Raw genomic sequence first — 26,014 nt, 5'->3', positions numbered from 1 at the left:
ATTTTGATAATTATGGGTGATTATTCTGGTACCAGAGACATTGCTTTAGAGTTACATAATCCCATAATATAAGCATTAAGAAATCATGTTGGAATTACAGATGAAAATCTAGTACCCTTGACATAATAAAATTACTTAAACATTACATAATAAATGTGTTTAGAAATATCACTTTTAATCAACATAAATATTTTAAGTAGTCTAATATTTTGTATGTTTTGGTGTGACACGTAAAAATTAATTGAGGAAAATTGCAACACAAACATTGTTGCAAAACATTGCAACACAGTCAAAGCGCTAAATAAATAAATTTGACTTGACTAAACTGAAGTAATAACAGCACTAATAATTTTCAAACTAACCCCAACTTAAGATCCACACCAATACCTGTATCAGACCTCACTGTAAAAAGTGTTTCTGTGCCTTAGTAGATTTAACAAAAATAAATTGAGTAAACTGTATTAAAAAAAATTAATTCTTGTTTTTTTAATCAAAATATGACTTAAAATAAAATAAAAATTGGAATAAATTGATTAATTCTATATGAACACATTATTGAGTAAATTCAACTTAATTTTATTATCTATAATCGATTTAAATTTGTAAGAAATAAATTAACTTAATAATTTTGTGTTAAAACTACATGAATTATTTTAGTAAACACAACTAACTAGGCAGTGGACTTGCAGTTCCCAGCATGCTTTGCATGGGACTGCATTTGGAGAGTGAAATTTGAATTGAAACTTTTTTTGTTTTGTTTTAAACTAAAAAGAAAGACTTGTTAGTGTTTAATGTTCATTTATCTTCAATATTTGGAAGAGTTTCTGTTTTTTCTTTGAGTTTTGTAGTTACTATTGTTCAGAAGACTGGTGCTTGTGCATAGACTGCATACTGAAGTATGTCGCGCTTTACAGCTGCCCAATAGGAAACTGAGTGGGTGCGTTTGAATAAACGTTTCTAGCCCTCATCTCACGGCATAAAAAACAACAACTAACCATAAATATGTTACCTGTACCAAGAAAAGTAGGTTTATCTTACTGAGTAAACTAGTACAATTAGTTAACTCAACTCAGTTTTATTGCATTCATATTAAGTAATGTTAGTGTGTTCAATATACTTAAAAAAGGTTGCAAGTTGACTCAACCTAAAACTTCCCATGCAGTCACTTGCCTTACTTTTTATAAGTTAGATCTAGGTATTACTTTTTACAGTGCTCTTAAGACGATAAAAGAACCAAGCTGTCCATTTTTAATGAAAATGCTGAATTTATTACGACTGCAGAAAGAGTTTTCTTAAACGTAACATCTTTATGATCTAGCTTATTTTATTATTACAGCATTTTGAGTGTTAAACAATATAATAAGCCAAACATAACAAACATAAAGCCACCAACTTCTCTTTTGGCCTTACCAGCTGCCCTTTGACCCTTGGCCTTTTCATACTGACCATGTGCTGCAGGACAATGGGCTCTCTTCACATTACTCACAGGGACAGCACCGCCTGGTCAAAGAATTAACCCGGGACCCCCTACCCGGATCCCTTCAGACAGAGACAAATGAGTTATTCCTCCAGCATGAAGCAGCTCCCTTCGTTGGCTGTCAGCATGGGCGTACGTCACCAGCTAATAATGCCAGAAGTCAATGGATTGGGGTTCAGGTCAAGTTTGGGGCCATCAACATGGGCCTGTCATCCGGCAATTAAATCAATCATATTCAGTGATGGTGGACTGTAGAGATGGGATTTGACAAGTTTGAAGAATGACATGTAAGTGAAGGGTTGAGTCCAGAAAGAAAGTGCATGGGACGGATCCTCGCCGGAGTCAGCAGGTCCCGTGCAGATGCAGTCCAGATCCGGCCCAGAGTCGTCTGCTGTCTGGGAATTAAGAGAAACGTTTGAGAAGCACAGGAAAAACTCAATTTGCTCTTAATCTCATTGCTGTCCTGAAAAAATATGAGATGTTGCGCTCATTTATGATTTTTCTTATTTTGTTCAGAAGAAACCTGTGTGAGCATTGACTGAGACATCTCTCTCTCTCTCTCACTGTTTGTTTCATTGTCTCTTTCTCTCCCATTCATCCTATTCTCATCTCGCAGAGCATCTTTCACCTCCGCTAGCAATGCTGAAGGAATCCGGTCTCAGATTAAACCGTACCGCCATCTGTGATATCAGAGCCACAATCCGCCATTGACATTTCAGTGTGACATTTGAGATCCACTCATTCACTGAGCGTACTATAAAACACATCTTTTTGCATTAGCCCATTATGCGCAGAAGTCTTTGCATCAGAAATATTTACAGCGCCGATCACATTAACCTTTAATATGTGACTGACAGCTGAGGTTAAAGGTTTCTCTTTATTAAGCATCCTTTAGAAAACATTCAATCTGGAGTGATAGACAACAATTCATGCAAAGGCAGACATCACTGTCACTCATACTTATAGGGTTTGTTTAAGTCTTTAAGTATATTAAACTTTAGCGTGCTCGTCCCGGACGCCAAACACTTACTTAGAGGGAGGAACAATGTTAAAGAGATGATGTATTCTTTGTGTGATTATTTTTGATGTTGGATTGTGTAAATCTTTATTGCTTTCTCTCTCTTTCTGGCTCCTCCCATTCATTCGGGCAGGTATTTGAGCTGCACCTGCTCACCAACCAAAATTGAGGCAGTATAAAGGCACAGAAGTTAAAGCTTTCTTCAGCTTGTTGTTCTGCTTTTGTATTGCATTTAAATATACACTGTGGTGTAAACGTGACTGTGTTGAAGCCCTTTTGTAGCGACTAAATTCTTGCAGCTGTTGAGCTTTGCGCTCGCTTTTGTTTTTCTCTTATTGTAAGTCGCTCTTTGGAAGCTGTAGAGAGGTGGGTGCTATTTTTATTGTTGTACATTTCTTTAGTTTAGTTACGGTTTAACTCCCTGAATAGAAGTTATTTACTTATTTATTTTATTGTTATTATTTGGAAAATTTCTATTTCTATCTGTTACTTTATCGTGCTGGGCAAAGTTGAGTCCATCGTTCTTAAAGCTAACCAAAGAAACTAACTTTATTTTTCTCTTGCATCTTCTGAATGAAACACAAGTGACCAAGCTGAACACTTTTACAACCATCTAGTAATCACCTAACAACCACTCAGAACATCTTAGCAACGGCAACCTGGCAACCACAGCATCCTAGAATGACAGAGGCAACTTTTGTATAGGCATGTACCGTTCCTTCTTTCAACATCCATTTCATTATATCCTAGTAGTTTTTTCTTCTTATTGGATTTTCACAATTCCAAATAAAAAAGCAACAATCTTGACCAGAGGTGCCCAAACTAGCGCCAAAGTTGGCCCGCAATTACTTTTAATTTGGCCCATCATGCCACATAAGGAAAAAGGATAACCATCATTGACGCAAAAGTACATATTTCTAATTAAACATTTTCTAAAATGTAACATTTTTTGTTTTATTTGCACATTATAAAAATGTAAATGCAAGGAATTAAATGATTTATTTTTTTTACAACCATTACCTTTGAAAATAAAACTGCATTAGTAATGCATAAACAGAGTAATGTTTGCTCATTTGTTTTTTAAATATATATTTAATACAAATTGGATAATAAGGGCAACTTTCATTTTAAAGGTGCAGTGTGTAAATTTTAGCGGCATCTAGTGGTGAGGTTGCAAATTGCAACCAACGGCTCGTCCACAGCTGACCCCTCACTTTTGAAATGCATAGAGAAGCTACGGTAGATGCCACAGGACAAACATGTCTACATCAGAGGCAACTTATTAAACAAAGTTTGTCCGTTAAGGGCTTCTGTAGAAACATGGTGACACAAAATGGTGGCTTCCATGTAAGGGGACCCTCTGTGTATGTAGATAAAAACGTATTATGCTAAGGTAATTAAAACTTAATTGTTCATTATTTGAGGTCTTTATACACCACTGATAATATATTTACGTATATTATATTGCATTTCTGTCAAAATATTTTTCAAAAAGTTACACACTGCACCTTTAATATAACACAGCAACATTTACTTGCGGCCCACGGCTCTCAGTCAGGTTTGATTTTTGGCCCTATAGGTAGGAAAAAGTTTGGGCACCCCTGATCTTGACAATACTGACAATATGTCTGTGTTATAATTCATAAAGGAAAAGTCCTCCAACAAACAGCATCAGCCAAAGTGGATTCTGGATTTGATTGTCTAATCACATTCCTTGTAATTCCCATCAGCGCTCTCAGACTCTTCCGCAGCGCCTCATCACGGATGATCACATGAAAGACTGGAGGCCAAAATCAGCTCCAGAGATGAAGAGCAGCACACAGAGAATGCTGGTGATTAATGCGACGGAGGCTCGACTCTATTAACATACTGAAGATGATCTCGGCTCTAAAGTTGCCATTGTGAAAAAAATATACAAATGATCTGAATCAGATTCCAGCTCGACTAATTTGTCTTATTGAGATGGAAATTGGTTGCAGTGCACCTCACAAAACCGATGTTTCCCCAAAGTATCAACACCACAGTTTTGGGTGCGGACCGTCCCATGCAAAGTAACTTACCTCAGGGTTACGTCTGGTGTAAAGGATATGTAAAGGCATTGCCTTAAGCTAAACGTCTGATCTCATCTGTAAGGTCTTATTATGCAAACCACTCCCTGACGCCCACGCTCTAATTAGGCCTAAATTAATTTGAGTGCAATCTTTTATGTCTCTGGGCCAGGCTGTAGCACTTCCATCCATTTGCAGAATCATATTAATGTTGGTGTGGGAGCACTACTCTTGCAGATGAAAACACTGATACAATTAATTAAGTCCTGGCTCTGTTCTTGCCTGCTCTCGGCACAGAAACGATAAGTGCGACGAGCGGGGTCTTATTAACCCCATTATATGGGCTAATAAGGAAGATCATATACAATCAAGGATGATGCACAATTATAGGGGAATGCAAATGACGGCTGCTAATGAGCCGTGTGTCAATGCTGGAAATGCTTCGTTTGGGAAATGCGACGTTCGGCATTCTTAACAGGGCCTGGTTTATTTTTGCGCCCGACCGTGCATAATTGCGTGTTGCACGCGCGTGCCGATGAGTGTTTGACATTCTTGTTGTGTCTTTTTGATTTAGTGTCAATGCAGTCAAGAAACTGAAGAGAACGGTGAGCAGAATGTTTGTGAAGCTGCTTCAGAACCACGGACAGCAGCCATTGACGTTCAACTCTGTGTTCACTATCATTTCTTTTTTTTACAGACTGAGCATTCACTTCACTCTTTATCTATGTGTATGCACATATATGTATGTGATTTATGATGATCTCGTGGTTACAGTATTTAAGCTTTGTATATCATTAATGGAAAAATTGTTTGCCTGCCTCCATTTGCTTTATTTAAAAATCTAAACAGAACTAGACCAGATGATAACATTACACAGTGTTTATTTGGTCAAAATGTTGATGTAGAGTTACATATTCATAATCTTAAAAAGAAAATTGCTTCCTTAATTGTTAAGTTTAATCAAATTGGCTGTGCAACTCATTTCAACTTACATTTTAAGTTTCGACAAGTAATAAGTTACAACTTATAAATGCATGTTGAAATCATTTAACACAAATATGATAAAGTGTAGTCAAATAGTTAAAATAGTAAGTTAAAATGCCAAATTGATTAAACTTAATGGGGCGGTTTCCTGGACAGGGATTAAACTAGTCCTAGACTAAAATAAAAGTAAGAGCTGTCCAATCTGAAAACAGCTTGCAATGACATATTTTAAAATACATCAGTGCCCTTTATTTTGCCTCAAAATGCACACACAAGTAATGTTTTAGTAAGGCATGTTTGTTCAAACTAGTTATATTTCCTAATTAAACTAAGGCCTGGTCCTGTTAAAGCTAATCCCTGTCCGGGAAACTACCCCAATAAGTCAGCAAATTACAATCTTATAAATTGCCAGTCTAAATAATATGTTCAATTTTTACACATTTTTTGTGTTATGCTGTTTAACACACAAGGTTTAAGCCTAGTACCAGAATAAAATAAATATTTGAGCTGTCTTAACTGAAAATAACTTGCCGTCATTATGTGCCATTGTTATGTCTCAAGATGCACACGTGTAATGTTTATTTTAAGACATTTTTATAAAGTGACTTAAATATCCTAATTTAACTAAGGTATAGTCCTGGCTTAAAGTCGCAATGAAATTGAGATGAAAAACTATATATATTTTTTTTAATATTGTGGTATTATTAACAAATGACTTATCTGTGAGCTTCATAATTTGTAAAAAATTTGTGTGTGCTCATAATCTTTAATCAAAAATGCAAATATCCTCCCCTTCTCAAAACACTCTCTTCACTTCCAGTCATAAGTATGGCAGGTGGGCGGGGTCCGGGAAAAAATCGCTGTGATTAGCAATTAGCAACACGACCCAACTTCAAACGATCCAATCAGATCTCGATGGACAAATTCAAATCCAGCCCTGCCTTATTTCATCTCACAAGCCGTTTCATTCGGATATACGTCACCACGGGGAAAATAAGGCAATCGCAACTTCCGTTTCATGGCGACTTTAAACTAAACCTTGTCTGGGCCTGTGTGAAACTGGGCCTGCCTACATTTTTGTTGATTTTGTGTTAAAATAAATAAAAGTGACAACACATGTTGTGTTAAAAGTAACAAAATGTATTGTCCCAATAATAACAACACAGAAATGTGTCTATGGGACAACACATTTAGGGGCAGGGCTTATTGTAGTCCTAGACTAAAATGGATTTTGAGCTGGCTTAATTAAAAAACATATTGCACTGACGTATCTGAACAGATATCAGTGCCATTGTTGTGTCTTAAGACGTACACCAGTATTGTTTTTTTGTAAGGCTTCTTTGTAAAAAAACTCTTTAATGTCCTAATATGAATAAGGCCTTGTCCTGGATTAATCTAAAAAAAATACTTTGCTGCCTTAAAATTTTTTGTTGAATCAACTTGAATTTACAAGTCATTTCAACTTACTATTATTTATCTTGACTAGAGATGAGATGTTATAACTACAGGTGAGTTGTTATAACTTATAATAAGCTGACTTTTCTCAACTATATTTTATAAGTTCTCTGTTGACATGACTTGTAAATCTGAGTTGATTTAACAAAAAAATTTAAGGCAGCAAAGTATTTTTACAGTGTGTGTTGTCCCAAAAACAACATGGATTGTGTCTTTTAAAGTGTAAAGGTACCCCCCCAAAAAATAAAATGTTTTAACTAAAGTCATAGTTGTTTTTGTGACTCCTGAGAAGTGAAAATGAACTGCTCTTGAAAACTTAAGGTTCAGAGATAAAGTTGTGGTGCAATAGCACGTGTCAACCTGTAGGTGGAGTCATGCAAATGATCCTCACTAAACATTAGTAAATATACACATTTACATTTTTGCCTTTGTCGATTGCAGTGCATTCAAAGTTATCCTTTATATATTTTATCAGTATGTGTGTTCCCTGCGCTCAAACCCATGACATTTGCGTTGCTAACCCAATGCAACTACTCAATAGTTAATGAAATCTTTAGGATAGTTTCTTTATTGGACCACAACAGTTCATATTTTCGTCTGATTAATTCTTGAAAATTTTTTTTACATCTTGAACATCAACATAAAAAAAACTCAAAATGCAATTCTCAAGTCCATAGGTTTGTAAACATGTTTGTTAATGCCCACGTTTGTTTTAAGACGGTTATGATTTACTGAGTGTAATATGTTGATAAGTCTTTTCTCTGATAGTATTAAGAGAAGGGTCGTGGCCAGGAAGGGGGTGGAGGCGGGCGCCGGCCCAGCAGCTGTATGCAAATGAGACGCGACAAGCACGCGCCTCACAGCAAACACGCGCACATACGGCCGGTGCGCACCCACACAATCTCATTAAAATGCCATCGAAGTACATTGTGCTCGGTAAAAGCAAAACAAACAAACTTCTGATAATGTTAACACCGAGCAAAACATGTTTTCAAAGGGAAATGTGTAAAGAACGAAGAGCATGTAAATAAAAAGATGTTAAATATTAGATGAGAACTACATCAGGTGGGTAAAGTCATGGTGATGTTGGAAACGTTTAGATATGTGATGATGCAACATTGCATTATATTCTTCTGAATGCGCTGCAGTTTTCTATATGGTCTTTCTGAAAGTGCAATAGTGAATGGCAGCAGGCGCAAATCTGAATGCTTGAGCAATTCTTTGACTCGGTCATACAGCAGCTTTATGCTAATGAGGGGAACAATAGATGAATGCCAACCCGTGCAACACGTCTGTCCAATTATGCGCTAGGAGAGAATTTAAAGCAACTGTTTCACAGAGCAAAGAAACAACATGATGCTATGCACGCTGAACCTTTAACGAAAAGCATGCAAAACATGGAAAATAAAGTGAAATAAAGCACATTTAAATGACTATAAAATATTTAAAATTGTATTTCTTGTGACGCAAAACTTGCATAAAAATATACTAAAATGTTTCTGTAAACTAGCACAATTAGTGTATTAAAAATGTTTTCATTTTAAACTATACTAATTTGCTCGATTTTTACGAAATTACGCATGAAAACACCATAAGCCACATGGACTTTAAAAGAAATTATTTGCTTAAAACATTTTGTTGTAGTAAAAACTAGCATTGTGTCGCACGGATGTAGCAAATAATTCTGCATTCTGTCCAAAAGAAAGGGTCTTGCGTCGTGATTGGTCATGGTGGTTTGAAGTAATGTAATGACGGCTGACCCTTGGCTTGACCTCGAGGTCAGTGCTCATCTTTGATTGCGTCCAGCACGCGTCTCTCTTTTGGCCAGATTGCTCGTGTATCCCTGTTTCACAGCCTCGAGGTCAATTTGCTTTTGAAAGGCAGAAAAGGCTGTGACGGCTGGCCAGACGCGGCCATTGAGAGCTGCTGCGTCTGATGACTTATGCATGCGCGAGCCAGCTGATTTATACTGACCACAGACACACACACGTGCCTTTTCAAAATCCCCCCTCATGTCCACATTTGCAAACACACTTAAAATCTTCATAAGGGCTGATTCATGAATCAACAACGTGCACTTAGTGTGGAATCATGCTTCTTGTAAACGCTTGATTTGTTAAGTGTGACTTTTAATGCTATTGTTGGATTTGGGGAACTTAGGGGACACAAGTTAAATTGGAAGTTTGATGATTATTTTCCAAATACATTTAAATTTTAAAATATTCAAATATAAGCACTATTTTTATACAATAACATAAAAGAATCAATTGAAATCTTTAATGAATTAATTTAAATAGATACATTCTACATTTAAATTATAACTAAATTAAATAGTCAATGTGTTTTCCACAGGGCACAGGGAAATTTAAAATAATTAAAACACACACAAAAAAAGAACAATTCACTGTATTTCCACCTTAACTTTTCTTTAAGATTTTTTTAAATTTATCAATGTGTAAAAATGTTGGATTTTCATTGATTTAGTTAAGGCGCATTCCCTTATAACAGATCCAAAATACGCATTTTAAAACAACTTTCTTTGTTGTCAGTCATTTGAAATTCTGATGCTGCTGTTGATGATGATGGCAGTGAGTGACATTTCCCTCCGTTCCCTATAGCCACGGCACGCGCTCCTCTCCATACATCTCCATCAGACCGTGAATAGAGACCAGCGCGCATGACTACTATAATAAAGGCCAGGTACATCTGCTCCGTTGCCCCGGGTCCGACTCTCTCTCTCAGCCCTCCCACGGGCAATTCCACAGAGATCAGAGCTCGTATCTGATTGGATGAGGATGAAGCGACAAGGGGCGAGAACAATAACATCACTGCCGCTTAAAAAGAGTGCACAGCTATGCATTCAGCAGCAAAAGCATCTCTCAGAGGGAGGGAGGCGAACGGCGCGTCTGGATCATAAACTGTTCGTCTCGTTGTGCCTTGTCATCCTCGCCTCATCCATCCGCCGACATGCCCAAAGGATTCCTGGTGAAAAGAAACAAGAAGGCAGCGCTCGTTTCCTACAGGATTCGCTCGGATGAGGATGCAGGATCGGTTCCAGAATATCACAGCGCGCATTTCGTGGCATCATTGCCCGCGCCCAGCGCCTCAAAGCCGGACAGAATCATCTCAGCATCCCCTTCGGATGGCGCAGACGCGCCGGTGCCGGTCCACAGAGCGAAACCGGTGCAGTTCGGCAATCCAGAGACGGTCTACCAAGCCCTGTACAGCCCCACCCGGCCTATAAGCAAAGAGCACGACCGAAAATATTTCGAGAGAAGTTTTAATCTGGGTTCACCGATATCCGCCGAATCGTTCCCGACTCCCGCTTCTCTCACCACTCTGGACCCTCATCTTCTGTTCGCTCCCGTTGACTTGAAAATCGGCACCAGCAACAGTAACCGGAGCGGAACGGCGAGCAGCGCGCACGGCGCGTCCGTCAGAACCGGCGCCAAGAGACCGTCATCCGACGCCGAGCGTAAAAGCAACAAACACGCCAAGAAACCCAAAGCCATACGCAAACTGAATTTCGAGGATGAGGTGACGACGTCCCCGGTGCTCGGCCTAAAAATCAAAGAGGGACCTGTGGACCTGAAACCACGAGCGGCCTCAAGCAACACAAACAGACCCCTGGGAGAGTTCATATGCCAGCTTTGCAAAGAAGAGTACTCGGATCCGTTCTCTCTGGCACAGCACAAGTGCTCCAGGATAGTGAGGGTGGAGTACAGGTGTCCCGAGTGCGACAAGGTCTTCAGTTGTCCGGCAAACCTGGCCTCCCACCGGCGATGGCACAAACCGCGAGTCCAGAACGCGCCGGGTTCCCAAAGCGCCAAACAAGCCATCCAACCCGCTAAACCGTTCCCAGAAGATCTCTCCAGTGAGCGAGACACCCCGAGTCCAGGTCTGTCCGAGTCCGGATCCGAAGACGGGCTGTACGACTGCCAGCAATGCGGGAAGAGATTTAAACGCCAAGCTTACCTGAGAAAGCACATATTGGGACACCAAGCTCTCCAAAATCAAAGGATCGGAGACGCTTTTCATAACCCAGAGAGAGTGGAGAGCCCCGATATCGTGGACAGCCAAAGCCAGAGTCCCCTTAATCTGAGCCCGGTGGACTGTCTCATGTGTCCCGCTTGCGGAGAGAATCTGCCCAACCGGGCGAGTCTGGAGCGGCACCTGCGCCTCCTGCACGACGACTCTCAGGCGTTTCCCTGCAAGTTCTGCCCCGCCACTTTCTTCAGCTCACCGGGTCTTACCAGACACATCAACAAATGCCACCCCACCGAAAACAGGCAAGTCATCCTCCTCCAGATGCCCGTGCGCAACGCCTGCTAAAGCGCACCCGCGCATCTCCAAAATCAAGCCCGATTTGTCCTCACATTCACGCCTAGAACCCCGGAGATAAAAGTGTTAGTTTGGTCCTTTTAAAGGTATTTTTCTAGAACCCTTGCACACGTGGTGGTAATGTACTGATAGCTTCTAGACCTAAGACACGTTTCATGTACCTCTGCCTTGAATTCACATGCTGTGCGTTTCACGTCTGTAGCTTTAATCTAGCATGTGAATTACAGGACTGAAAATGATCTCTTTCTTCAAAACTCGGAAAAGTTTCCCTTTAGTAGCCAGAAATGCCTTTAGAGAAATACATCAAACTACTGCCTTAAGGACTCTTGAGTGTAATGATTGTTTTTGAATGTCGGCACACGATTGCTTATAATAACTTACTATCACGATGTAAAATTATTGTAATATGTTTATTGGTAATATTTTATTTATTTATGTATTTATTTATTTTCAATGGCTTTGTGTAAATTATTAATTTTTGTTCCTGTGTCACACACTGCAGTCGAATCGTTTTGTCAAGATCGTTTTGTCTTGGGTGGTCTCAAGTTTTTTGTGCGCTCTCTGGAAACGTAAAGCTCTTATAGATGCAATCCTTTTCTACATATACAGCTTATTTTCCTAAATGTTTGCTACCTAGCGCTTTACATGTGCGTCCGTGTTGTCTACTCAAATAAAATATTTTCAAAACGAGAAAGCTTGCTCATGTTTATTTTGTATAACATTTCATTTTTTTGTGCAAATTTTAAATATCAGTGCAGCCACACTTTAGAAAGCACTCATCACTTTGTCAAATGGTTTCATTGGGTCATTTGTAGCTATAGGAAGTCAGGATCTCAGTCACTGTATATGAACAACAGATGGCCACTCATTCAGACTTCAAATACAATAACTGAACCCTTATTACTTCAAGGGGCCCTTTACTGAAACCCCAGGGGCCAGTGGCTCCTTTGGCTTTTATTATATATCCATACATGTTCTCTTATATTTTATAGATCGCAACAACCCTTAAGTGTGGATTAAAACGTATCTTAAAGTAGAGGTATTCAAATCTGAGATACACAACTGTTAGATTGGTATTGAAACTATAAAATGTTTATTTTTCCTTCTGTCAAACATGATTTAAAATATATCCCTGTTTCAGGTCCTGTCTTTGCTTAAAGCGCATCAGTATTGATTAAATCCATCAGGTCATTCTGAAATCACTATGCACATCTTACGTGATCAATAAAATCATGTAGTTAGCACACCATAAATCCAGCCAAAATCATTCAAAGGGTGACACAAACTGTTATTATAATAAACACAGAAACTGTACATGTGTGAAGGATTTCTGCACAGACACTATTGATTTTAGGCATGTTTCATATTGTCTCTAAGACTTTTGATAATGCACATCTCTAAAAACAAGTGCTGACCAACAGACTATCAATAAATAAATCATTAAAATCTGTTAATGTGTGTAGACTGTACAAATATGCAGCATTTTGGTCAACGTAACATATGTTTTTATGTTACTTTAGATAAAAAATAAGTTAAACAATTTCAACTTGATTTTATAAGTTATGTCAACTTTTCAGAAGCCAAAACTTAAAATAGAAGGTTACAAAACCAAGTTGTAACTTCATCCTGCATACTTTTTTTTACAGTGTAGGATAATAATAATATGAAAGCACAACACAACAAACATGATCAATAAACATTACATATAAATCACTGCAAGGGAAAATGTTTCAAGAATCAGCATCTGATTGTTTAAACAAATAAAACAACGTGCCCAGTTTCAAATGAGATGTGCATAATAGCAAAAAATGTTGTTTTACACACACAGACAGCGACACACACACACACACACACACACACACACACACACACACACACACACACACACACGCAGTATAATTACATGTAAGTGTGATGGAGGACACCTGCATGAGCTGAAGGTGTTGGAGTTTGTACACCTGTATTCTCGGTGAGACGGTCGGGAGGAGACGCTTCTCTGCTCGTGGAGCAGCAGGGGAGACAGATGGGAGGAGGTTCAGGTTACCCTCAATATTCCCTCGGAGACAGAAGAACCTCTAACCCTGAGCTTCACATCCACCCATTCACACACACACACACACACACACACACACACACACACACACACACACACACACACACACACAATATGTCCACGCATTCTCTCACAAGAGCACAAAGCAATGATGATTTTAGACACATATGAAAACATACATGATGTATTGAACAGATTATCAACCTGTTTGTCCAGGTCATAGACAGGAATGTGAGATGTCAGATGTGTTTGTCTAAATCAATGCTTGTTCTCTCTGTCACTTTAAAGGGTTATTAATGATAAAAGTGTTTTTTTTAAATAGAGTATGTTTATATGCAAACCTGTTGCATGCTTTATACATTTGTTGATGCTGAGATAACCAATAGCAAAAAAGGATTATTGTCAAAACCATGAAGACATAAAAAGTTAAGGTTAGAAAAATGCATCATTTAGATCATCATTTTAGCCACAATTACATTTTTACATGCAGTTTTTAAAATTGTAAGATCATAATAATTGGGTCAAATAATTATTTTGGTTCCATATGGTTCATTTAATGCAAAAGGGTTAAAATTTCAAAATCTAAATTTTTGCAGATTACTTGCACACATTCTCTTTTTTCTGGTTTTATTTCATTTTGAAAGAATATTTAGGGGATATTGGAAAAATGTCAATGTGGTGTAACCGGTCTGTGTCAATTGGTGTAACTAGTATTTTTTTTAAATGAAAATATAAATATATTCATTAACAAATGTGGAAAAAATATAATCTAGTTAAGTGTAATATGATTTTTTTACATACATTTTTACATAATTTGTCAAAGGTTATTTAGAAAGCACACTGTAAAAAATTTCTGTAGAAATTACAGTATTAATGGGTATTACTGGCAACTAGCTGCCAGTAACTTACTGTAGATTTTACATTTATGTTATTTACTGGCAACAGTTTGTTCAAAGTTTAATGAACATGAAACATTTTCAGTCTTAATCTTCTACAGTAAGTTACTGGCAACCAGCTGCATAATTACAGCAGTGCAGAGCTGTTTTCAGCATATGTCCGGACAAATATTACAAAAACGCATAAAAAAATTACACATAGTAATAACTAATAAAATGTATTTTTATGTGATATTTTAAAAATATATATTTTTGATGATTACGCTTACATGCCATCAAGATGGATAAAATATTTAATATTTCTCATTCTTTGGCACAACTGGCGGTTACACCTTTTGACATTTTCAGGTCCATTCAGTCTTAACTTTCATAAAAATGGTGCAAATGTAATAAAATCAACATAAATACTCTATGTGCATTAAAATATACCTGCTGCATGCTTTTAAAACAAGTTTTTATCTTGCCAAACCATTTTTTTGTCACTGACCCAATTGCATGCATGATAATTCTAGAATTACCACCATAAAAAACACCGCTAGACATATCAACCAAGTTTAGGACCCATATTTGTGAAACAACCAAAGAAACACACAAACAAATGCATGTAAACATGAATTTCAAATCAATTTAATGAAATGTTTCAATTTCTTCACATTTCTAGTAAAGATAAAGTGATTACGTTTTCTATTAAAAACAGTCTGATATGTTAACAAGTCAGAATGAAATCTTCAAGCTTCCTCGAGGTCTTTTACAAAGATTATATTACAGGCATTAATATATTTAAATCCTTCAGAATTTAGAGCATACAGAAAAAAAACCAACACGATATACAGAGACAAAGTCTACTAAGAACATGTCATTAAAATCAAACTAGGTCGCTGGCGAGCGCTACGTCAAAATGCTGAAACCACAGCAGACGGCAGCCATCTTCCCGGCCGAGACAAAGTGAGTTGTGACTCGGATTCGGCTGCCGATTTGCATACATTCGCCAACATTTTTCAATCAGAGATCATATGTTCCTTAGCTTTTGTGAGACAACAAACAAACAAGCATGACAAAGCAAGACCAAACCAGAACAACAGAGAGAAATGTGTACAGGTAAGGCAAAGAAGTTCAGCTCGGGAGGAGCTTGAAGCGTGTGTAACACCTGGCATCCATGGCAACCAGGCTGGGTCTCTACGGTAACAGAGAGATGGGCGGCAGGGCGTTGGCAAGCGCCAGGCTGCCGCGGGGGGAGCCGGAGAAAGAAGCGCTGGCATGCTGCTGGTACGGTAAAGGGCACTCGGAGAGGCAGGTGGAAAAGCACCCCATCCAGCATCTCATCAACAGAAGCGCCTCTCACCAAACACCCACAATCTCATTCAATTTACTTCACAATAAACAACACAACTCTTTCTCTTGTAGGGAGAAGATGCCGCTCTTCATCCGGCAAGTGTGGGATCAATTAAAGTTGTGGAAAAGACAAAGAAAAAACAAAGCAAACTCCTTCCATATGGACAGGTATTACACAGGCACTGTTATACGCTCCTTTCATAAACACACACACACACACACATTCACACCCAGTGCATTGCGTTCAGGCTCACCTGAGGCTTTTCAATTTAGTCAGGTATATTATCACGGAAAACATTTTTCCTGTATGTACATGAGACAAATATATTATTCATTGAAATTAAAGCAATGTACATTCAAACACAGAAGAAAGAAGAGCACAAACGTCCATCTACGCCACTGACCGAGTGCAAAAACACGTCGTAGAAAAACATCGGAATGTCAGAGTAGATTTACGTGATGAGCATTCGATTTACAGATTCACAGACATGAAATGTCCAATTCAGCATGTTGCATAAGTCAAGCCCAGAAAACAATCAGTAAATAATAATAATAATAATAATAAACAATCCATTGCATCCTACTTTGAAAGATGTCACTAATTGTCCGCTCAGTTTTACACATTAATATCTTTCTCTCATGGTCAAATGTGTAAGACTACTGAGCGTATGAAAACAGAGGCGTGATGACTGACGGTCAGTATGAACAAACATCTCAGTGCTGGTATGGATATTCAGTGCACTCTGTATCATTGGTCCAGTTTTCAGTGTTTCACATTAAGACATTTAGTTGATTCTACGCAGTACACCAAACCAAGAAATGTTTAAAAAAGTTTGTCACGATTTAAAAGGCTAAAGGAAAACTAGCCTTGAGTTTCATAAAAAGATTAATTTATGTGTCATGATGACTTTTTTTAATATTTATAGTATTAAGCAAATACAGCGATTTTTCATATTTGGTGAAGTTTAGGTCTTTCGACGTGACCGGTGAAGTAATGCATTATTGCATCTTTCATTGCTACTTAAACTAATGCAAAAAAGCAAAACAAACTACAGTTAATAAATACATTCATCCACACATGTTGTCTAAAGAAATTGCAGTCTGACGGAAGCGTTCAGTTGGAGGACTTGCTGATGGCGCTGGCTGAACGGCGGATCTTTCCTGACACCCGGTTTTTCGAGGCGCGCGGCATGGTGGGCGAGACCTGGTCGCTGGAGTCGTTGGTTGTCACAGTAACACTGAGGTCAGCGCTTGTGCTGTAACTGAGGGAACCTGGGAAATGAGAAGCGAGAGGGCCGATATTACACGCGGGGTGAAGAATAAGCCAAGATGATATCAACATGCTTGCTTTAAAACTAATAGCATGCCATTACTGGGGCGGATATGATGGGTGATGAAGTATAAAAAAGATGCTAGGGAAATATCAATCACGCTTGGAGTATAACTGGGTGACAGAACTTGAAATGAACCATTATTATATTCCACTGTGAATGTTGGAAGAGCAGTTCCTGAAAAAAATAAATATGAATCCTACTGCCAATCTGAGACTGAGGTACTTCAGAAAGCATCTAAATTAAACAAGCTTCCTGCTTTGTCAAGATGGCATCTGCTTGGCTATTTTCTTTCTTTCTTTTCGACCGTTTTCTTTTTTTTACGGGCATCTCAAGTTTCTGAGAGCAGATGGTGTGGGGAACATGCGCTCATTGGAGGACCTCCACTCCAGGGCTTCTTTGAAAGAGGAGGAGGAGTCTGAGCATGTGAAAGGAATATGGGAGGTGTAAACGAGTGTGGGGTGGTGTCCGTTCCACGCGTCCACAGAGACCATCACTGTTATCTGAAGATGCCAGCAGAGAAGATCCACACTTACCCATGAGTTCCTTCTCTCTAATGGAGTTATGCACAGGCCGGGGGATTTCTATCATTTATTGATCAAAGTAATGATTGAGGGTCTCACGTTTCCACACGGGAGCACAGAAATCAAGGGTCGTGAGTGCTTGTCACATTGTCATGATCATCAGATGAAACTAGCTCAGGTTTGGTGGAGTGATGTGTGAATCAAACCAATCATGCAAGCACCAAGATTTGATTTCTTTATAGACAACCCTGCTTTTCATGAAGTGCCTTGTGGAGTACATTGTGTTGGAAAAAAAAAGAAAGTGTGAATATGATTAACATGATCGTTATAGGGGCCAAACACAAAATAATTATAGTTTCTTATTGTTTATATTACAATATTACTTTTATTATTCATAAATTATGATTATTAAAGTTGGAAACCAGTCAATATAAAAAACACATTTTAATTCGAAATGAATTTTCTTTATAGAATTTTTATACAAAAAATTTGGGTAACACTTTATTTTAAAGTGTCTTTGTTACGCTACATGTAATTATTATTGTAATAACAGTTAATTATGCATAATTGCATGCAACTAACCCTAAACCAAACCCTAATCCTAATCCTAACCCTATAGTAAGTACATGTTGTTAATTATTATTACTTAGTACTTAAATGTATAATTACACTGTAACAAAATACCAAAAAATAAAGTGTGACCAAAATTTGTGAAGTCATAAAAACAAAAATGGATGTCACGTAGAGGATAAATAATGTAAAACAAATCGTACAAATTGAGATTCTTTCACTCAGAGGAATTCATGAAAATATGCCAACTTGTAAAATATGTACGAATTTCCAACGCTATCTCAGTGCCATTCATACGTACAGTATTATACGAGTTTGTATAAATTTGTATGACAAACTTTGTACATTTTTGTACAATTTGCGTTGGCCCCTGATGTATGTTTTAGGGGCAGCGTTAGGAGTGGGGAATTATTATTGTTGTTTTTTAATTATTTTTACGTTTTTGGACGATTCATTTTGTATGAATCCATGCAAATTTGCCAACTTGTAAAATATGTACACATTTCCAACGCTATCTCAGTGCAATTCATACGTACAGTATTATACGAGTTTGTATACATTTTTACGTCAAGTTTCGTACAATTTTGTACGATTTGCTTCGCCCCTGAGGTGTGTTTTAGGGGGTGGGGTTAGGAGTTACTGTTGTTTTTTCTAAAAATCGTACGTTTTTGTACAATTCACTATGTATAAATTCATGCAAATTTGCCAACTTGTAAAATATGTACGAATTTCCAACGCTATCTCAGTGCAATTCATACGTACAGTATTATACGAGTTTGTATAAATTTGTATGACAAATTTAGTACATTTTTGTACGATTCGCTTTCGCCCCTGAGGTGTGTTTTAGGGGCAGGGTTAGGAGTTGTTGTTTTTTTCTTACAATTGAAAGTTTTTGTACGATTCACTTTGTACGAATTCATGCAAATTTGCGAACTTGTAAAATATGTAAGAATTTTCGACGCTATCTCAGTGCAATTCGTACGTACAGTATTATACGAGTTTGTATAAATTTGTATGACAAATTTAGTAAATTTTTGTACGATTCCCTTTCGCCCCTGAGGTGTGTTTTAGGGGCTAGGTTAGGAGTTATTGTTGTTTTTTTCTTAAAATTGAAAGTTTTTGTACGATTCACTTTGTACGAATTCATGCAAATTTGCCAAACTTGTAAATTATGTACACATTTGCTGTCTCAGTGCAATTTATACATACAGTATTCGCCTTCGCCCCTGAGGTGTGTTTTAGGGGCGGGGTCAGGAGGTATTGTTGTTTTTTTTCTAAAAATCGTATGTTTTTGTACAATTAATTTTGTACAAACTCATGCAAATTTGCCAACTTATAAAATACGTATGAACTCCCGTGAGATCAGTTTGGTACTTACTAATCCAATTTTGAAATTATTCACAAGATGGGCTGATTTTCTTTTACTATGTGGTCTAACTTATCCATTTAAAAAAAGAAAATGTTTCTAGACAAAACCAACATTTGTTTACAAAACTTCTTAACAATTTTAAGCATTTAAGAACAATTCAAAAGATTTTAAACATTACGAGAAACATGAATGTGTCCAAACGTTTGACTGGTACCGTACGTATTCACATACAGTATCTAACTTTACAGTAACATTTCCAAACTTTTATTTATAAAAAAAATATTTTTTATAACCAAGCCTATATTCTGTATGTTTGGCCCCTATACAGATATCCCTATAAAGTAAGTATTACATAAGGTAACCTCATTCCCATTGGTTCCCTGCAGCAATCCAAACAAAAGCGTAAGTGACAAAGACATTTTCCAGTAGGGCAGGTGTTAGTGTCAGATGTGGCCTCAGGCAAACAGACACACGCCAAAAGACAAAGCAACAGGAGAAAAGAGGGGAAAAAAGAGAGAATAAAGCAGAGACATGCAGTATGGAGACTCATTCATGCCGTGTTGCCAGTACTTCGGCAGCGTTCGCGTGTCCATAATCAGAGCGTGCTCAGATCAGCCAGCCCCAGCGCAGCTCTGCCTCTCTTCCTTTAAAAGCTCGAGCAGACGCAGATCATTAGTGAAAATAAAGAGGGGAAAGATGAGTAGACGAGCCGGGGGAGGAGAGGATGGGCTTCTGTTCGGCCCCAGACTCTTACCTTCAATTACTGTATTGACACCTGTAACACATTTAATCTATAGGGGGGAGAGAAGACAATAGAGGAACTTGTAAGCAGTGTAATTATTGGGGGGGGGGTTAAAGAGACATAAAGAGAGAGAGAGAGATAACGCTGGTGAAAATGTACGTGTTAGTTATCACTTCTGATGGGTGAGGGAGGGACAATGTGAACCAATGTTAAAAAACACACACATATAAAACATAGAAAGTGAGTAATGATGAGCAGAAGGTGGATACACAACTCACTGTCCCACTTCTGTTCTTTGTGCGGTCTAAAAATGAAAGAATACTGAACACGGTGAACAGGACACAAAAGGTTTGGGATGTAAAACATGTAAAGCCAAAACCAGATTGAACAGGGTGCTTTTGATCAGCTTTGAACAATTTGTGTATTAAATTTGTGTTATGTAACTCAAATTTTATTCATTGACACCAGAGAAAAAAGAGAGAGAGAGAGAGAGACTCTATGTGATGTTATTTTTGGTTGCATCAGCATAATATTTATCCACCTTATTATCCACTGCGAAAATTACGTATTTCCCTTTTAGTGCGAGACTTCCACTTCAAGAGCCAGCCGGTAGAAAAAATGTTGTGGGAGCGCACACAAATCTTGATTAAGACAGTTATGGTAAATATTTACCACACCTGCCTCCAAAGTGGGAGGATGAAATGAAGTAGTGGCCTGATGATGAAGAAATATTCAATCATGTTGTGTTGTTGGAATACACCAAGAATTCATATTTTTAACCTTTTCAGGCGAATGTTAATGTTAATGTCACAACTGTTCTCCTTTAATTTACAGTAAGTTACTGGCAAACAGCTGCTAGTAATACTGTCATTTCTACAAACATTTTTTACAGTTCACTGTAAAAAATCTGCTGTAATTATGCAGCTGGTTGCCAGCAACTCACTGCAGAAGGTAAAGACTGAAAATGTCTAATTTTCATCCAACCCCGAACAAACCGTTGCCAGTAAATAACATAAATGTAAAATTTACAGTAAGTTACTGGCAGCTAGTTGCCAGTAATACTGTAATTTATACAGATTTTTTTTTACAGTATAACGTTAACAAGTCAGTCAAAACGGCATGCTTATGTCCCTCGCAATACGACTACCATCAGCTTTAGTGGCTTACCAGTCCTTACACAAAAGAGCTCAAAGATTTACGTCAAAAATAAGGTGGATATCACGGGTCATTTTTGGTTGTTTTCTGCCCGGTTGTTTATCAGTAAGAATTAAACAAAAATTATGTTTAGAAAAATGATTGTTTTTTGTAAGTATAGGTTATTTGTACATTACATGTAAGTGACCATTAATAAAATGTTTCCTTTTAGAGTGAAAATTTATCATTATAAGGTAGCTGTCTATGTAGACAGTAAAGCAATAGAGTTTAGTTTTGACCTAGATCCTGAAATCTGTGTAAATTGACTGTACAGTATAAAAATGCTGAGTTATTTTAAACCCCAAAAGGGACGAACTGTATCCGCTGGGTGGTAATTTAACCTATTCTTGGTTGTTTCAGCCAAAACTGCTGGGTTGTTTAAACCCATTATTCAAATATACAATTTTCTAGGTTAATTTAACCAGTGGTGGACAGTAACGAAGTAAATGTAATTCGTTACTGTACTTAAGTAGTTTTTTCGCGTATCTGTACTTTACTCAAGTACTTTTATTTTGGGAGACTTTTACTTTTACTTTACTACATTTTAAAGTCAAATATCTTACTTTTTACTCCACTACATTTTAAAAAATCGGTCGTTCCTTTTTATTTATCAGTGGATAAAAAACGTAACTGGGGAAACTAAAGCAAGCTGCACAAAAAAACTAAGATGCACACGTGATGCGTCAAACCACCAATCAGGGTACAGCATGCGCTTAGTTTTTTTTTGGTTGCCGCGCTGTTTCATGTAAGCTACGCAAGTCACGCGAGTGCAGCAGCCAGCCAATGCATCGTTCGGAGAATGAAACTGCATTCAAAAACAACGGAGGAGATAACAACAACAATGGCCTTATTTACGCGCGTTTTTTTAAGTCCTTGAATAAAAGAACGAGTCCTTCGTGTCTTCTCTGCCTGCCTTGAAACTGTGCTATTTCGTTTTAAAAGAATACTCTTTCAAATCTAAGGAAACGCGTAGATGTAAGCCATTTTTATTCTGGTTATATTTTTAAATGAGCAATCTTAACAGTAGCTTGCAGAAAACTGTTAATTGTGTTGCTAAAATATATACGACGTTATCATGAATGAACTTTAAGCTATGCAGGCTGAAGCTATTTTTAGCCGTATAGTTAGCTGTTTCACTTAAGTTCATTGTATTTGAAGCTCAGTGCTCTGTTATTTTGAAATGACAATTAATCACTACCAACACTGTTGTAAAATATAAATGACATTTTGACTAGCCATGCAGTGTATGATGCTTAAACAGGCAGGTGGATTGGAGTGCTCCCTATTAACTGAGATTGTTATTAATATTTTCATATAATAGTTTTGCTTCCAAAATATATAAATACATTTAATTATGTATTACAATATACATATGACATGCTAAACCACATGAAACGTTTCTGAAATTATATTCTGTAAGGCTTGTTTTATTTGTCAAAGAAAGGGAGACTGATTTCTAGATAACGTTATGTATTTAATGTTTTGAAAACTTCTGTGAACCTGTGCTTAAGTCAAGTTTTTATTACACTTAAACTGTTAAATTATTTAACAAATAAATCTTGAAATGAGAATTACTGCTCTTAAATCCTGTTATTTCATTTGATGCTAAAGGAAATATTTTGTTTTTAAGGTTTTAGGCTTATGATAATTTTAATAGACATCAGTGTCTGATTTATTAATGTCCTTCTATTAATTGATTGGTTAGCCAAGAGAGTTATTTCACATAATTTGAGTTTTGTGACAAAAATGATACGGGGCATAATAAATCACAGTACTTTTGTACTTAAGTACATTTTGAGGCAGATACTTTTGTACTTTTACTCAAGTAAAAATTTTAAGCAAGTACTTCTACTTTCACTTGAGTAATATTTTACCCTGGGTATCTTTACTTTTACTCAAGTACACGATTTGTGTAATTCGTCCACCAATGAATTTAACCCAGTAGTTAGTTTTGTCCCTTTTTGACCCAATGCTGGGTTGAAAATACCCCAGAGTTTAGCTCACATGACCACCACGCATACATCAACATGTACTGGAGAAAGAACGATGGAGCATGTGCTCAAATCACTTTTAGAAACAGAGGGACATGCAGGGGGTATAAAAATGAGAGGAAACGACAGAAAGGAGGAAGAGGAGGAGGAAGAGTGGTGTTTGGTAACAGATGTGTAGGGCCACATGCCTAATGGAAGAAGCAGGCAGAAAGGTCTTACAGTCCAGCTTGGCCCAGTGGTACTCCACGTCCCAAACCATCCCTGGCCAACGCCTGCCTGCTGTCATGGGTGAGATGGTGGTGAAACATGGACCAGCGTTACAGACTGGGACCAACAGAACAGCTAAAATCCTACTGGATGCAGTTTGACAACCAGCAGTGCCTTACATGTGCTAAGAATGAAGTGTCTTCTTTTAATAGTTAACATATTCATCTAAAAGGAAGGATTACAGTAGATCATGTCTTAGTTTTACATACTGTATGTATATTTTTCCAAAATCGTGTAAGCCGGGTGCATTTTTAACAATACAACTATTTTAGGCAATAATAAGATAATGAATTTGTGTAAATTATGAATATAATCAAGACATAAAATATGAATTTATAAATATTAGAATGTACATTTTCATTTATTTTGTCTTTTTATTGTTTTAAAGCAAGTGCATGTATATAAAGTAAAGTCTTTTAGTCTAAGCATTAAGGAGATGTTACGAGCAAGAGTTATTTCAGTGAATTGAGCACGTACCCATCACATCACATCTAAAATCAGTGATGTTAAAGGATGCAAATTCATATGTGCTTTTCAAATTTTTTTAGATCAGACATTTATTATTTATTTACGCATTTCACGAACGCTTTTTCGTCAAGATTCAATTTACACATTACACGATTCTGTGTTCGTCCTGTCAGTAATGCCCAGAACTAGAATGATTGTTTTTAAAATATTAATGAAATATTACACATATAAATAAATACTAATATATTTAATTTTGTCTTTTGGTTTTGGCAACACAAAAAGAAAGAACACAAAATGAAGAAAACGTGAGAAGAGACACCAGGTTAAGGACGATAAAGTGTGAACATGAGAGAGCAATTGAAATGAGAGAAAACAAAATGATCTGAGTAATTGGCAAAATTGATGTGTTTGATGGTGGGACAACAAGAAATGTAAAAGCGATGGAGTTTGATGTGTTTAATGGGGTCAACCCCCCCCCTCTCTCTCTCGGTGTAAACTGCAGTGGGTGTGTCTGTGAGCTGTTTCCTATGCAGCTTTGTGACAAGAGGTCACCATAGTGATTTTCAACGCCCCTCCAGGAAATAAAATGGGCGTCGGTATAGAAATCAAAATGGTCAGAGCTCAGTCTCAATCATTTGGCTAAATTATCCCAAGGAATGTGTACTGTGTAGTGCATCAACCACAATCATTGATGCATTTTGAGAAACCAAGAAAATAAATAGGCTTTACCAAATGCTCTGCATGTTCAACCAAAAGATCGAAAATAAAATAAAAGATCGATAAAGAGATTTAAAATTGAGATGCTTGTCCAGGGCTCATATACCTCAGACCAATGGATTTGCAGTTATTTTCAGTTCGACATCGCTTACACACAAGTTTCTTACCCAATTAAAACTAACCCAATTAAAGCAGTTTTTAGCCAATTTTGAGCATAATTTTGAGCACATGACATCTGTAAAAATCCCTGTGTGACCTAATGGTATTCATAGTTATGAATAAGTCTTTCTAATGATGCGTTCACACCAGACGCAAATGAAGCGTTCAGCGCGAGTGATTTTCATGTTAAGTCAATGCAAAGATGCCACAGCCATCCTGCGCCGCGATTTGTTAATTGCGTTTTGGGCGTTTGATGCGCGAAAAATCAGTTGAAAAGTAAAAAAAATCTGAACTTTGGCAGATATTCGTGCCGCGTTAAACAATCAGGAACTTGCTCTAGTAGTAACGTGATTGCGACGTAGCAAGCAGAGGCAGAAATGGAGGACAAAATCATCGTCACTGTATGTGGACACTTGGAGCTGTACGACGCATCTTCGTACTTTTATAGAAACAGGAAAAAAAAAAGGATCTTGTTTGGAAGAAAGTGAGTGTAGAGGTCAGACAATCTGGTAAATTGTTAAAAACGCTCTTAACAGATTGAGACTACAAACTAGCTAAAGCTGGCAAATTGAGCGTATTTGCATCTGAATTTCACACATGCGAATTTTACGAATTAAGCAAATGAACTCAAAATGTTCAACTACGCACGAATAAAGCAATTTATTCGCTTCATTCGCGTCTGGAGTGAAAGCACAATTAGGATGGGCTTCCAAAATGTCCTAATTACATGTGCACTTAATCGTATAATCATCATTGGGTAACAATTTAGTATAGGGAAGACATAAACTATAAAAATGCTGGGTTATTTTTAACACAATGTTGAGTCAAAAAGAGATGAACCAAGCCATTGGTTTAAATTAACCCAGAAAATGTTTATATTTGACCCAACAATGGGTTAAAACAACCCAGCAATTTGGGCTAAAAGATCCCAGTTAAAGGGGCCATGGCATGAAAATCTGACTTTTTCCCTGTTTAAGTGCAATGATTGGGTCCCCAGTGTTTCTATCAACCTAGACAACGTGAAAAAGATCAACCCAGTAACTTAGTTTTGGTAAACCGTTCTCTACAAGCACATGAA

The 26,014-nt window shown here is 37.4% G+C and overlaps 2 protein-coding genes across 8 annotated transcripts in view; one reads left to right on the top strand and one right to left on the bottom strand.

The window, feature by feature from the left end:
* Positions 1-1,349: 1,349 nt before the first annotated feature.
* The window catches only part of ralgapa2 (Ral GTPase activating protein catalytic subunit alpha 2), a 162,621-nt gene continuing 137,956 nt past the window's right edge, over positions 1,350-26,014 (bottom strand). For 2 of the 7 annotated variants that reach the window (XM_073869771.1, XM_073869775.1), the window contains one exon: positions 14,878-16,876. In XM_073869771.1, coding sequence (XP_073725872.1) covers positions 16,719-16,876 — 158 coding nt within the window. In that variant the 3' untranslated portion in view covers positions 14,878-16,718. Of the gene's footprint in view, positions 1,873-14,877; positions 16,877-20,152; positions 20,190-23,513; positions 23,605-26,014 lie in introns of those variants that run through there. The other 5 variants (XM_073869772.1, XM_073869777.1, XM_073869776.1 and 2 more) reach the window with 5 other exon arrangements.
* Positions 9,867-12,017, top strand: insm1b (insulinoma-associated 1b). The gene has a single exon (XM_055173121.2). The coding sequence runs from the start codon at positions 9,950-9,952 to the stop codon at positions 11,312-11,314; it is 1,365 nt and encodes a 454-aa protein (XP_055029096.2). The 5' UTR covers positions 9,867-9,949; the 3' UTR covers positions 11,315-12,017.

Source organism: Misgurnus anguillicaudatus, chromosome 7 (genome assembly GCF_027580225.2).
Source record: "Misgurnus anguillicaudatus chromosome 7, ASM2758022v2, whole genome shotgun sequence".
NCBI lineage: Eukaryota > Metazoa > Chordata > Actinopteri > Cypriniformes > Cobitidae > Misgurnus > Misgurnus anguillicaudatus.
The sequence above is the reverse complement of the archived record's forward strand: the minus strand, read 5'-3'. Positions and strand labels throughout refer to the sequence as shown.

Bases quoted from the DNA above. Each gene is read 5' to 3' on its own strand.
- insm1b (XM_055173121.2), top strand. From the start codon at position 9,950: ATGCCCAAAGGATTCCTGGTGAAAAGAAACAAGAAGGCAGCGCTCGTT.